Source organism: Oncorhynchus clarkii, chromosome 31, assembly GCF_045791955.1.
Source record: "Oncorhynchus clarkii lewisi isolate Uvic-CL-2024 chromosome 31, UVic_Ocla_1.0, whole genome shotgun sequence".
In the NCBI taxonomy this organism is placed as follows: Eukaryota; Metazoa; Chordata; class Actinopteri; order Salmoniformes; family Salmonidae; genus Oncorhynchus; species Oncorhynchus clarkii.
In genome coordinates this window covers 4,005,434-4,019,002 of record NC_092177.1, presented here as the reverse complement: position 1 = coordinate 4,019,002, position 13,569 = coordinate 4,005,434, and the positions used below count along the sequence as shown (strand labels likewise).

At 47.2% G+C, this 13,569-nt stretch overlaps 1 protein-coding gene across 1 annotated transcript; it reads left to right on the top strand.

Moving 5' to 3' along the window:
* Nucleotides 1-1,589: 1,589 nt before the first annotated feature.
* LOC139390947 (enolase-phosphatase E1) lies at nucleotides 1,590-5,387 on the top strand. Its single transcript, XM_071138378.1, has one exon. The coding sequence runs from the start codon at nucleotides 1,804-1,806 to the stop codon at nucleotides 4,783-4,785; it is 2,982 nt and encodes a 993-aa protein (XP_070994479.1). The 5' UTR covers nucleotides 1,590-1,803; the 3' UTR covers nucleotides 4,786-5,387.
* The last annotated feature ends 8,182 nt before the right edge of the window (nucleotides 5,388-13,569 follow it).

The following is a 13,569-nucleotide window of genomic DNA, read 5'->3' as shown; positions in this document are numbered from 1 at the left end:
AGCTGAAATGGCATCTTGTTTCACATGCCCTAAAGCTGAAATGGCATCTTGATTCACATGCCCTAAAGCTGAAATGGCATCTTGATTCCCATGCCCTAAAGCTGAAATGGCATCTTGATTCCCATGCCCTAAAGCTGAAATGGCATCTTGATTCACATGCCCTAAAGCTGAAATGGCATCTTGATTCAATTCTTAGAGCTGAAATGGCATCTTGTTTCACATGCCCTAAAGCTGAAATGGCATCTTGATTCACATGCCCTAAAGCTGAAATGGCATCTTGATTCCCATGCCCTAAAGCTGAAATGGCATCTTGATTCACATGCCCTAAAGCTGAAATGGCATCTTGATTCAATTCTTAGAGCTGAAATGGCATCTTGTTTCACATGCCCTAAAGCTGAAATGGCATCTTGATTCCCATGCCCTAAAGCTGAAATGGCATCTTGATTCGCATGCATCAAAGCTGAAATGGTATCTTGATTCACATGCATCAGAGCTGAAATGGCATCTTGATTCACATGCATCAGAGCTGAAATGGCAAATTGATTCACATGCCCTAAAGCTGAAATGGCATCTTGATTCACATGCCTCAGAGCTGAAATGGTATCTTTAATCACATGCCTTAAAGCTGAAATGGCATCTTGATTCACATGCCTCAGAGCTGAAATGGTATCTTGATTCACATGCCTTAAAGCTGAAATGGCATCTTGATTCACATGCCCTAAAGCTGAAATGGTATCTTGATTCACATGCATCAACGCTGAAATGGTATCTTGATTCACATGCCCTAAAGCTGAAATGGTATCCGTAGAGCATCACTGTACTGCTGTAAATATTTCCTATATAACCTCTGCGTGCACATAATCCTCTGATATCACCTCTGTGTACACAGGAACCTCTGACATCACAGCTGTTTGCACAGGAACCTCTGACATCACCACTGCCCCTGAGGAGCCTCGTATGGATACCAGTCACCAGTCTGTCAATCAAGACTGTCAGCCAAAACGTCACATGCACACTATGATTGGTGTGGGGTTGGATGGGGAGTCGTTGGAGCACGGAGACACAACTATCATACCTATCACAGCTATTAGAGCAGTGGACTCAGGTGATGTTGCTGTTCAGCTGGACTCACACCCTGTGGTGGAAAGCACTCAGATTACAGGGAGTCCTGAGTTTGGAACACCCACTGTTCAAATACTCCCCTCAGTACAGGGCCATGCAACAGAGGAGGACTTCTACTTACCCCAAAAATATCTGAATAACCACCACCCACAGTGTGAGGCTTCACACAGAGAATTCTCCCTGGAGGAGGAGGAGGAGGAGGAGGAGGAGGAGGAGGACAGAGAGAAAGTGGAGAAGATAGGTAAAGAGGATGTCAGAAAGAAAGATGGAGAGAGAGAGAAAGAGAAGGAGTTAGGTAAAGAGAAAGGGATAGATGAAGAGATAAAAAAAGACAGAGAAGAGAAACAGAAAGAGACCAAGAAGGAGAGAGAGACAGAAAAGGAGAGAGAGACAGAGAAGGAGAGAGAGACCGAGAAGGAGAGAGAGACAGAGAAGGAGAGAGAGACCGAGAAGGAGAGAGAGACAGAGACAGAGAAGGAGAGAGAGACCGAGAAGGAGAGAGAGACAGAAAAGGAGAGAGAGACAGAGAAGGAGAGAGAGACAGAAAAGGAGAGAGAGACAGAGACAGAGAAGGAGAGAGAGACCGAGAAGGAGAGAGAGACAGAGAAGGAGAGAGAGACCGAGAAGGAGAGAGAGACAGAGACAGAGAAGGAGAGAGAGACAGAGAGACACAGAGAGCACATGCAGACCCAGGTTAGTCTGGAGGTGGTTCCGTACCAGTCTGTAGCCACCAGTCCCATGATCCCACCCCAGGGGGCTGGCGCCGACGCCTTCCCCTTCCCAGCATCCTCTAGGAGTCTAAAGGTGGTTCTGTGCCAGTCTGTAGCCACCAGTCCCATGACCCCACCCCAGGGGGCTGGCGCTGACGCCTTCCCCTTCCCAGCATCCTCTAGGAGTCTAAAGGTGGTTCAGTGCCAGTCTGTAGCCACCAGTCCCATGACCCCACCCCAGGGGGCTGGCGCTGACGCCTTCCCCTTCCCAGCATCCTCTAGGAGTCTAAAGGTGGTTCAGCAGCACTCTGTAGCCACCAGTCCCATGACCCCACCCCAGGGGGCTGGCGCCGACGCCTTCCCCTTCCCAGCATCCTCTAGGAGTCTAAAGGTGGTTCAGCAGCACTCTGTAGCCACCAGTCCCATGACCCCACCCCAGGGGGCTGGCGCCGACGCCTTCCCCTTCCCAGCATCCTCTAGGAGTCTAAAGGTGGTACAAAACCACTCTGTAGCCACCAGTCCCATGACCCCACCCCAGGGGGCAGGCGCCGACGCCTTCCCCTTCCCAGCATCCTCTAGGAGTCTAAAGGTGGTACAAAACCACTCTGTAGCCACCAGTCCCATGACCCCACCCCAGGGGGCTGGCGCCGACGCCTTCCCCTTCCCAGCAGCCTCTAGGCCGGGTGCGGAGACTAAGGACGCAGAGCTGCAGGTGGTGCACCAGGTGGAGTTCCGTTCTGTCGCCACTGCACCCATGACTCCAAAAAACAACAACAGCCCCACCATCCCATCTGCCTTCCCAGAGCTCAACAGGAGAGAAGGGGAGGAGAGGACGGAGGAGAGGAGAGAGAAAGAGGGGAGGGACGAGAGGGAAACGACATCGGACCCTGTTGTAGTTACTCCTCGTCTGATGTTAGCTCCGGTACTGAAATGTAGCGCTCTGAAAGAGGAGGTGGCTGAAGAGACAAAGTCTCAGTCCAACATCCCTCCAGATAGCTCGGTTTACTCAGATCCTCAGACTGATGGACTCTGTCACAACTGCGCTGGTGATCCAGAACCAGAGGAGGTTAAAAGGAGAGGGCGACATGGGGCGACTGGGGACACTGTCGATCAAGAGATTACCATTCTGGTCACCCAGCATGACAGCATCGGAGTTGTGGAACAAGAGGAGGAGGAACAAGAGGAGGAGGAAGAAGAGGAGGAGGAGGAGAGAAGGGAGGAGATTATGTCATTTATTCACTCCACTGAGCCTGAGGCGTCTGTGGACGTAGACAACATTGAGGGGGTGAAGGTCGTTCCTCCGGTGCCCCAAAACAGCCTGGACGATGGGAGAAGTGACAACGTAGCTCAACCAGAAAGCGCAGAGACGGTCATGAACCCCGACTCACACGGAAACAGACAGGAAGATTCTCTCCCTCCTTCCGGTGAAGACATCCGAACGGAAATGAAGCAGATGACATCACCACAATCTCTGACTAAAAACAAGCACCCTGAACAAATAGGAGAGGAATCGAAGCTCCTTAGTGAGGAGCAACCCAACCAGACAGAACAGCACAGCCTAGTGGACAGGAGTGGAACTGCCCAACCCATCCAGACAGAACAACACTGCCTAGTGGACAGGAGTGGAACTGCCCAACCCATCCAGACAGAACAGCACAGCCTAGTGGACAGGAGTGGAACTGCCCAACTCATCCAGACAGAACAGCACAGCCTAGTGGACAGGAGTGGAACTGCCCAGACAGAACTGCATAGCCTAGTGGACAGGAGTGGAACTGCCCAACCCATCCAGACAGAACTGCACAGCCTAGTGGACAACAGTGGAACTGCCCAACCCAACCAGACAGAACAGCACAGCCTAGTGGACAGGAGTGGAACTGCCCAACCCAACCAGACAGAACAGCACCACTCTTTAGCCTCCAGCCCCATCACCCCAACCCAGGGGGTCGGCACCTACGCCTTCCCCTTCCCAGCATCCTCTAGGTGTCTGGAGGTGGTTCAGTACCAGTCTGTAGCCACCAGTCCCATGACCCCACCCCAGGGGGCTGGCGCCGACGCCTTCCTCTTCCCAGCATCCTCTAGGAGGACGGGTGCGGAGACTAAGGACGCTGAGCTGCAGGTGGGCCAGCAGGTGGAGTTTCGTTCTGTCTCCACGGCACCCATGACACCAAAAACGGCCCCCGCCACCCCCACAGCCTTCGCAGAGCTCAGCGAGAGAGAGGGGGAGGAGAAGAAAGAGGAGAGCGAGGGGGAGGAGAAGAAAGAGAAACGAGAGAGGGGGGAGAGTACAAAAGAGACGAAGGAGGACAGAAGGGAAGAGAAATCTGAAGTGAAAGCAAAAGAGGGTGAGGAGCAGACAAAGCAAGAGGAGAGGTCAGACGAGCCGGTGCAGGAGGTGAGGTGGGACGAGAGGGGGATGACGTGGGAGGTGTATGGAGCGGTGGTAGAGGTAGCCGTCCTGGGCTCAGCCATACAGAAACACCTGGAGAAGCAGGTTGAGAAGCTCAGAAAGCATCCCTCCCCTGCCCTGCCTCCTCCCCTCAACCCAGCCGCCATGCCCCTGCCCAGTACCCCTCCTCCCCTAAACCCAGCCGCCATGCCCCTGCCCTCCACCCCTCCTCCCCTCAACCCAGCCGCCTTGCCCCTGCCCTCCACCCCTCCTCCCCTAAACCCAGCCGCCATGACCCTGCCCTGTACCCCTCCTCCCCTCAACCCAGCCACCATGCCCATGCCCCTGCCCACCACCCCTCCTCCCCTAAACCCAGCTGCCATGCCCCTGACTTCCAACCCTCCACCAGCCTCTGGGACCACCCAGGGGTTGTTGGGTAAGGGCTTGGCCTGGAAGAGAGGGGAGCGGGAGGGGAAGAGAGGCAGGCGCCGGAGGAACCCTTTCCGTTTGCTGTTGAAGAACATGCAGCAGCCCAACTGTTGCTCCCGAGCTCATTCTACTGAGTGACACTGCAGGAGTATCATCCATTCCCTCCTTCCTCGCCCATTGGACTAAAGGATAACTACATTACCACCCGTTCCCTCCTTCCTCGCCCATTGGACTAAAGGCTAACTACATTACCACCCATTCCCTCCTTCCTCGCCCATTGGACTAAAGGCTAACTACATTACCACCCATTCCCTCCTTCCTCGCCCATTGGACTGAAGGCTAACTACATTACCATCCCTTCCCTCCTTCCTCTGCCATTGGACTAAAAGCTAACTACATTACCACCCATTCCCTCCTTCCTCTGCCACGGGACTGAAGGCTAACTACATTACCACCCGTTCCCTCCTTCTTCTGCCATTGGACTGAAGGCTAACTACACTACCACCCATTCCTTCCTTGCTAGTTCGTATCCCCTAGCTGACAGGGTGAAAAAATCTGTAATTTATCCCTTTAGCAAGGCAGTTAACCCCCACAAGGCAGTTAATCCCCACAAGGCAGTTAATCCCCCACAGGGCAGTTAACCCCGCACAAGGCAGTTAATCCCCCACAAGGCAGTTAATCCCCCACAGGGCAGTTAACCCCCACAAGGCAGTTAAACCCCCACCTGGCAGTTAAACCCCCACAAGGCAGTTAAACCCATACAAGGCAGTTAACCCCCCACAAGGCAGTTAAACCCCCACAAGGCAGTTAACCCCCCCACAAGGCAGTTAATCCCCCACAAGGCAGTTAAACCCCCACAAGGCAGTTAATCCCCCACAAGGCAGTTAAACCCCCACAAGGCAGTTAACCCCCCCACAAGGCAGTTAACCCCCCCACAAGGCAGTTAATCCCCCACAAGGCAGTTAAACCCCCACAAGGCAGTTAATCCCCCACAAGGCATTTAAACCCCCACAAGGCAGTTAACCCCCCCACAAGGCAGTTAAACCCCCACAAGGCAGTTAACCCCCCCACAAGGCAGTTAATCCCCCACAAGGCAGTTAAACCCCCACAAGGCAGTTAAACCCCCACAAGGCAGTTAATCCCCCACAAGACAGTTAATCCCCAACAAGACAGTTACCCCCCCACAAGGCAGTTAATCCCCCACAAGGCAGTTAATCCCCACAAGACAGTTACCCCCCCACAAGACAGTTACCCCCCCATAAGACAGTTAACCCCCCACAAGGCGGTTAAACCCCACAAGGCAGTTAAACCCCACAAGGCAGTTAAACCCCACAAGTCAGTAAATCCCCGACAAGACAGTAAATCCCCCACAAGACAGTTAACCCCCCCTCCACAAGGCAGTTAAACCCCCACAAGGCAGTTAAACCCTCACAAGGCAGTTACCCCCCCCCCCCCCCCACACCTGACAGTAAACCCCCCCCTCCACAAGACAGTTAACCTCCCACAAGGCAGTTAATCCCCCACAAGACAGTTACCCCCCCCCCCCCACCTGACAGTAAACCCCCCCTCCACAAGACAGTTAACCTCCCACAAGGCAGTTAAACCCCCACAAGGCAGCTAAACCCCCACAAGGCAGTTAAACCCCAACAAGGCATTTAATCCCCCACAAGGCAGTTAAACCCCCACAAGGCAGTTAAACCCCCACAAGGCAGTTAATCCCCCACAAGACAGTTAATCCCCAACAAGACAGTTACCCCCCCACAAGGCAGTTAATCCCCCACAAGGCAGTTAATCCCCACAAGACAGTTACCCCCCCACAAGACAGTTACCCCCCCATAAGACAGTTAACCCCCCACAAGGCGGTTAAACCCCACAAGGCAGTTAAACCCCACAAGGCAGTTAAACCCCACAAGTCAGTAAATCCCCGACAAGACAGTAAATCCCCCACAAGACAGTTAACCCCCCCTCCACAAGGCAGTTAAACCCCCACAAGGCAGTTAAACCCTCACAAGGCAGTTACCCCCCCCCCCCCCCCACACCTGACAGTAAACCCCCCCCTCCACAAGACAGTTAACCTCCCACAAGGCAGTTAATCCCCCACAAGACAGTTACCCCCCCCCCCCCCACCTGACAGTAAACCCCCCCTCCACAAGACAGTTAACCTCCCACAAGGCAGTTAAACCCCCACAAGGCAGCTAAACCCCCACAAGGCAGTTAAACCCCAACAAGGCATTTAATCCCCCACAAGGTAGTTAACCCCCCCACTAGACAGTTAACCCCCCCACAAGACAGTTAAACCCCAACAAGGCAGTTAACCCCCAACAAGGCAGTTAATCCCCCACAAGGTAGTTAACCCCCCACTAGACAATTAACCCCCCACTAGACCGTTAACCCCCATAAGACAGTTAACCCCCCACAAGACAGTTAAACCCCCACAACGCAGTTAACCCCCCACAATACAGTTAACCCCCCCCCCTCCACTAGACAGTTAACCCCCCCACAAGACAGTTAAACCCCCACAAGACAGTTAAACCCCCACAACGCAGGTAACCCCCCACAAGACAGTTAACCCCCCCCCCCCCACAAGACAGTTACCCCCCCACAAGACAGTTAAACCCCCACAACGCAGGTAACCCCCCACAAGACAGTTAACCCTTGCCCCACAAGGCAGTTAATCTTCTAACTACATCCCAGCTAACACATAACGTTCTGAGAACCATATGTTTCTTAGAGCTTGGTGAGAACGTGGTTGTCCTATGGTTATTTTGCATACAACATTCCCACAACGTTCTGGGAATGTTGCAGGATAGTTGGTTGGTTTTGGAACATTCTCAGCACATTTAAAGAACTTGACCAAAAAAACTTCATATTCTTGGTATTTCATTAGTTTAACAGAACGTTTCCTAGAAGTTCAAACATGGTTACATTTAATTTAAATTTTGGTAATGTTCTAGGAACGTCCTCAAACTGGTTTGACATTGGCAATAGTTCAGAGAACGTTAAGGAACAACGTTCTTCTGTGGGAATATCAGTACTTCAGCATTACGTTTCCTACAGGTTTTCCTCGCGGTTTATATTTAAAATCATGTTCTCAAATTGTTCAGAGAACATTAAGAAAACGTTCCATTAAAAAAAAAAAAACACAAGAAAATATTAGTAACATTCAGAGAACATTCTAAGAATCTTATTTAGAAACAAACCTTCCAAACTCAGGACGTTAAAGGGAAAGTTAAAAATTGTTCAAATTCATGTCGCTCATATCCAGCACCACCCCAACATCAACATACAGTATGTGAAAATGGTGGGTTTCTATGTTTTGTAGTAAAACACATAGAGGACGATACGTGTTCCCAGTGACGTCTAACTACCTTATCTTGTCCACCGCACGACTACTGCATGGCTAATTCTCTCAGTCAGTGGGCAACAGGATACCTACACTACCACAGTGACATAAGGACTGTAGGTTAACTAAAGTATCTCTAATCCTATGATTGATTGACTACATTACTTTGGTCATCTCTTAGTTCAACCCTCCATATAACAGTTACTATAAGCCAAATAACATCTTTGTAAGGCTTTGTGTTTTGGTTATCCAACACATCGCTCGCCCCCTTTTTTTTTCACTGTTTGTGAGATCCTGCAAGAGGAACTAAGTCATGAATGCCAGGGAGGCTTGTGTCAACAGATTATAATCTACGTTGCATTCAAGAACGAAACATTCCAACACGTCACTAACTTTTCAAGACTTTAAAAACTTTCTTCTTCGTTTTTTTTTTTTTTTTTTTGTAAAAATAAATAAATTTGGGCAGCCTTTTTTCTTTTTTTTAAATGTGGTCTTTAATTTGTTTTCTTATTTTTTTTCCTAAATGATGGTTGTCATGTTGTGATTGTTTGGTACATAGTGCTAATTTAAAGTTATTGTGTTAATTGCATTATCTCTTCGTGTTATCGTGAAAATGTTACTTTAAAAAAAAACAATAAAATATGTTCAATCAGAGTCATTTTTTAAAAAGTAATAATTCCTACGGCTAAATGTATGCATTGTCAGCTTCAGTGATAATCGCATTTGGTGATAGTTATCTTATTGACTGTGATGTGATACTATGTACATTTCCATGTGTTTAAGTTAACCCTCTAGATTGTTTTGTTGTGTTCATTAGATTAGATAACGAACACAGGATTTTAAATACTTAGTGCTTAGTTTCACAATAACGGAAAAACACGGAATGAAATGAATATATAAACATACCATCGCAAAGAAAAATGTTCTAAATATCAAATCTTTACATATTTAGAAAAATAATAAAGTGATTCACAATGAAAATTGTTTATTTTTTTGGGCTTTTCATCCAAAAGGTTAATGATTTCGATATCCTTTATTTTTTTTAGGTGTGATGTTGTTCAACTAATAACAAAACAATGGATTAATGAAGACATTTGGGAATCTTGTCAAAAGAAAAACTTCTGGCCAACCGACTGATCTAAAGATCACCGTATTATTGGTTGTTGTGATAAATGGTCACATGGAAATATTCCCTCGATTAAAAAAAAAAAAAAAGCATGCAACTGAGTGAATCAACATCAACAACAACAACAACAACAACAACAATAAATAGTTGATTGAGCTTGATTTCATCTCAAAAGACAGATTGTCTTTCTATCACAGAGTTTGACCAATCCTTTTCCAAGAGCGGAGGGAAGTCCATTTTATGACCCCGCAGTTTGGTCTGAGATCCCAAGATGGCCGTCACAGCTTAGTGGTACTGCCCCCAAAAAAAGGTCAGTAACACTGCCCCCAAAATGCCTGTCACAGGTCAGTGATACTGCCCTCCCCCCCCAAAAAAGAACAGTTACATACTGACTCCAGATGACGGCCACTCACAGGCCTGTGGTGCTACCTGATGGGTTAGCGAAGGTTAAACTAGGGCTGTTGTTGTCTCTCTTCCTGCCACGCTGGGCCAAAGCTTCACCTAGAGGCTCGATGTAGGGGTTATCTGCTCTCCCCTCCTCTTCCTGGATCATCCACACAGGGAGACAGCAGGCATGACCATCCAGAATGATGATAATAACTTTGTAATAAGAATAATAACTATAATGAACGAAAAAAGTTACCGTCGTAACCTTGTCAGACGTGACCATGTCCAAGGAATCGAGGCTTGAATTTCAATTCACTAAATTAAAATCATACAAGGGAGGCCATAATGATGACGTCTTAATTAACGTCACCACAAATATCTCAATAATGAAACAAAATGAAGGACTTTATCACAGAACATTACCAGAACATTACCAGAACATTACCAGAACATTATCAGGACATTATCACAGAACATTACCAGAACATTACCAGAACATTATCAGGACATTATCACAGAACATTACCAGAACATTACCAGAACATTACCAGAACATTATCAGGACATTATCCCAGAACATTTCCAGTACAGACGTTTTGTAACACTGTTTCGGTTTGCATGATTGGAAAATCAGATGCGTAAATACACATGTTCACGTCAGATGTTACGCCCGTTGGCATTACTACCAGTCCACGGGGTCCGCACGTTGGTAACTTAATAAAATCATCGTCGGGTGGTTTCCGCCCTGACTCTGTCAGCGTTAGATCCTTCCTCGTCGAAGCCCAGGTCTGCGGCTGTGTCGATGTTCAGGTTGAGCACAGGGTTAGCCCTAAAACACAGATACAGTGACAGAGACAACACAGCTAGGCTACCCTACTTCCCTACTTCCCTTAGCAGATTTTAACAACACATCCAACACATTTGAAATGTGCTAAAAACATAACATGCACTTCAGGTTTTTGTGAAAGCATAGATAGGATGGAATGCTTTTTAAAAAAAGTATGTGTTACTATTACATTTGTGATACACCCAGTCAAAACTAGTGCACTACGTAAGGAATAAGGGGCCCTTTGAGATGCCCCCTATGAGTGGAGGGACTCCCCCCATCACGGATGTTGGTTCCAGACACGACAGGTCTTTCTGGTCTCCACACGGTCATCACCATGGCTTTAACTGCCTTCAGCTTCGTTCTGTAGCTGTGGAAATATTTACCGTCCATAAGTTAGTTACCCATACGAACTAACTCATACTAGTTACCCATACGAACTAACTCATACTAGTTACCCATACGAACTAACTCATACTAGTTACCCATACGAACTAACTCATACAAGTTACCCATACCAGATAACCCCTTACTAACTAACCCATACTAGTTACCCATACCAGATAACGCCTACTAACTAACCCATACTAGTTACCCATACCAGATAAGCCCTACTAACTAACCCATACTAGTTACCCATACGAACTAACTCATACTAGTTACCCATACGAACTAACCCATACTAGTTACCCATACCAGATAACACCTACTAACTAACCCATACTAGTTACCCATACGAACTAACTCATACTAGTTACCCCATACGAACTAACTCATACTAGATACCCATACAAACTAACTCATACTAGTTACCCATACAAACTAACTCATACTAGTTACCCATACGAACTAACTCATACTAGTTACCCATACGAACTAACTCATACTAGTTACCCATACGAACGACCTCATACTAGTTACCCATACAAACTAACTCATACTAGTTACCCATACCAGATAACCCCTTACTAACTAACCCATACTAGTTACCCATACCAGATAACGCCTACTAACTAACCCATACTAGTTACCCATACCAGATAACCCCTACTAACTAACCCATACTAGTTACCCATACGAACTAACTCATACTAGTTACCCATACGAACTAACTCATACTAGTTACCCATACCAGATAACCCCTACTAACTAACCCATACTAGTTACCCATACGAACTAACTCATACTAGTTACCCATACCAGATAACCACTACTAACTAACTAACCCATACTAGTTACAAATACTAGTTACCCATTTTAACTTACCTTATTGAACCTTATTTAACCCTTATTTAACCCTTATTGACCCTTATTTAACCCGTATTTAACCTTATTTAACCCTTATTTAACCTTATTTAACCCTTATTTAACCCTTATTTGACCCTTATTTAACCCTTATTTGACCCTTATTTAACCCTTATTTAACCTTAATTAACCCTTATTGAACCTTATTTAACCCTTATTTAACCTTTATTTAACCTTATTTAACCCTTATTTAACCCTTATTAATCCTTATTTAGCCCTTATTTAACCCTTATCTAACCTTATTTAACCCTTATTTAACCTTATTTAACCCTTATTTGACCCGTATTTAACCTTATTTAACCCTTATTTAACCTTATTTAACCTTATTTAACCCTTTTTTAACCCTTATTTGACCCTTATTGGACCCTTATTTAACCTTATTTAACCCTTATTTACCCTTATTTGACCCTTATTTAACCCGTATTTATCATCTACACTGATTGAAGTGGACATCAATAAGGAATCATAGCATTGCCCTGGATTCACCTGGTCAGTCTATCATGGAAAGAGCATATTTTATTCATGTTTTGTACACTCAGTGTACAATGATATTATACTGAACAAAAATATAAACGTAACATGTAAAGTGTTGGTCCCATGTTTCATGAGCTGAAATAAAACATCCCAGAAAGGTTCCATACGCACAAAAAGCTTATTTCTCTAAATGTTGTGCACAAATTTGTTTACATTCCTGTTAGTAAGCATTTCTCCTTTGCCAAGATAATCCATCCACCTGACAGGTGTGTTTACATCCCTGTTAGTGAGCATTTCCCCTTTGCCAAGACAATCCATCCACCTGACAGGTGTGGCATATCAAGAAGATGATTAAACAGAATGATCATTCTAAAATGTGCAGTTTTGTTACACAACACAACCGATCTGGTTTCCAGACTGCCTGGATCAACCCTAACCTCCCTGGTTACCAGACTGCCTGGATCAACCCTAATCTACCTGGTTTCCAGACTGCCTGGATATGCCCTAACCTCCCTGGTTTCCAGACTGCCTGGATCAGCCCTAACCCACCTGGTTTCCAGACTGCCTGGATCAACCCTAACCTCCCTGGTTTCCAGACTGCCTGGATCAACCCTAATCTACCTGGTTTCCAGACTGCCTGGATCAACCCTAACCTCCCTGGTTTCCAGACTGCCTGGATCAACCCTAACCTCCCTGGTTACCAGACTGCCTGGATCAACCCTAATCTACCTGGTTTCCAGACTGCCTGGATCAACCCTAACCTCCCTGGTTTCCAGACTGCCTGGAACAGCCCTAACCTCCCTGGTTTCCAGACTGCCTGGATCAACCCTAATCTACCTGGTTTCCAGACTGCCTGGATCAACCCTAGTCTACCTGGTTTCCAGACTGCCTGGATCAGCCCTAATCTACCTGGTTTCCAGACTGCCTGGATCAACCCTAACCTCCCTGGTTACCAGACTGCCTGGATCAACCCTAATCTACCTGGTTTCCAGACTGCCTGGATCAACCCTACCCTCCCTGGTTTCCAGACTGCCTGGATCAACCCTAACCCACCTGGTTTCCAGACTGCCTGGATCAACCCTAATCCAACTGGTTTCCAGACTGCCTGGATCAACCCTAATCTACCTGGTTTCCAGACTGCCTGGATCAACCCTAATCCAACTGGTTTCCAGACTGCCTGGATCAACCCTAATCTACCTGGTTTCCAGACTGCCTGGATCAGCCCTAATCTACCTGGTTTCCAGACTGCCTGGATCAACCCTAACCTCCCTGGTTACCAGACTGCCTGGATCAACCCTATTCTACCTGGTTTCCAGACTGCCTGGATCAAACCTAACCCACCTGGTTTCCAGACTACCTGGATCAACCCTAACCTCCCTGGTTTCCAGACTGCCTGGATCAACCCTAACCCACCTGGTTTCCAGACTACCTGGATCAACCCTAACCTCCCTGGTTTCCAGA

Coding starts and splice junctions, on each gene's coding strand:
- LOC139390947 (XM_071138378.1), top strand. CDS start 1,804: ATGCAGACCCAGGTTAGTCTGGAGGTGGTTCCGTACCAGTCTGTAGCC.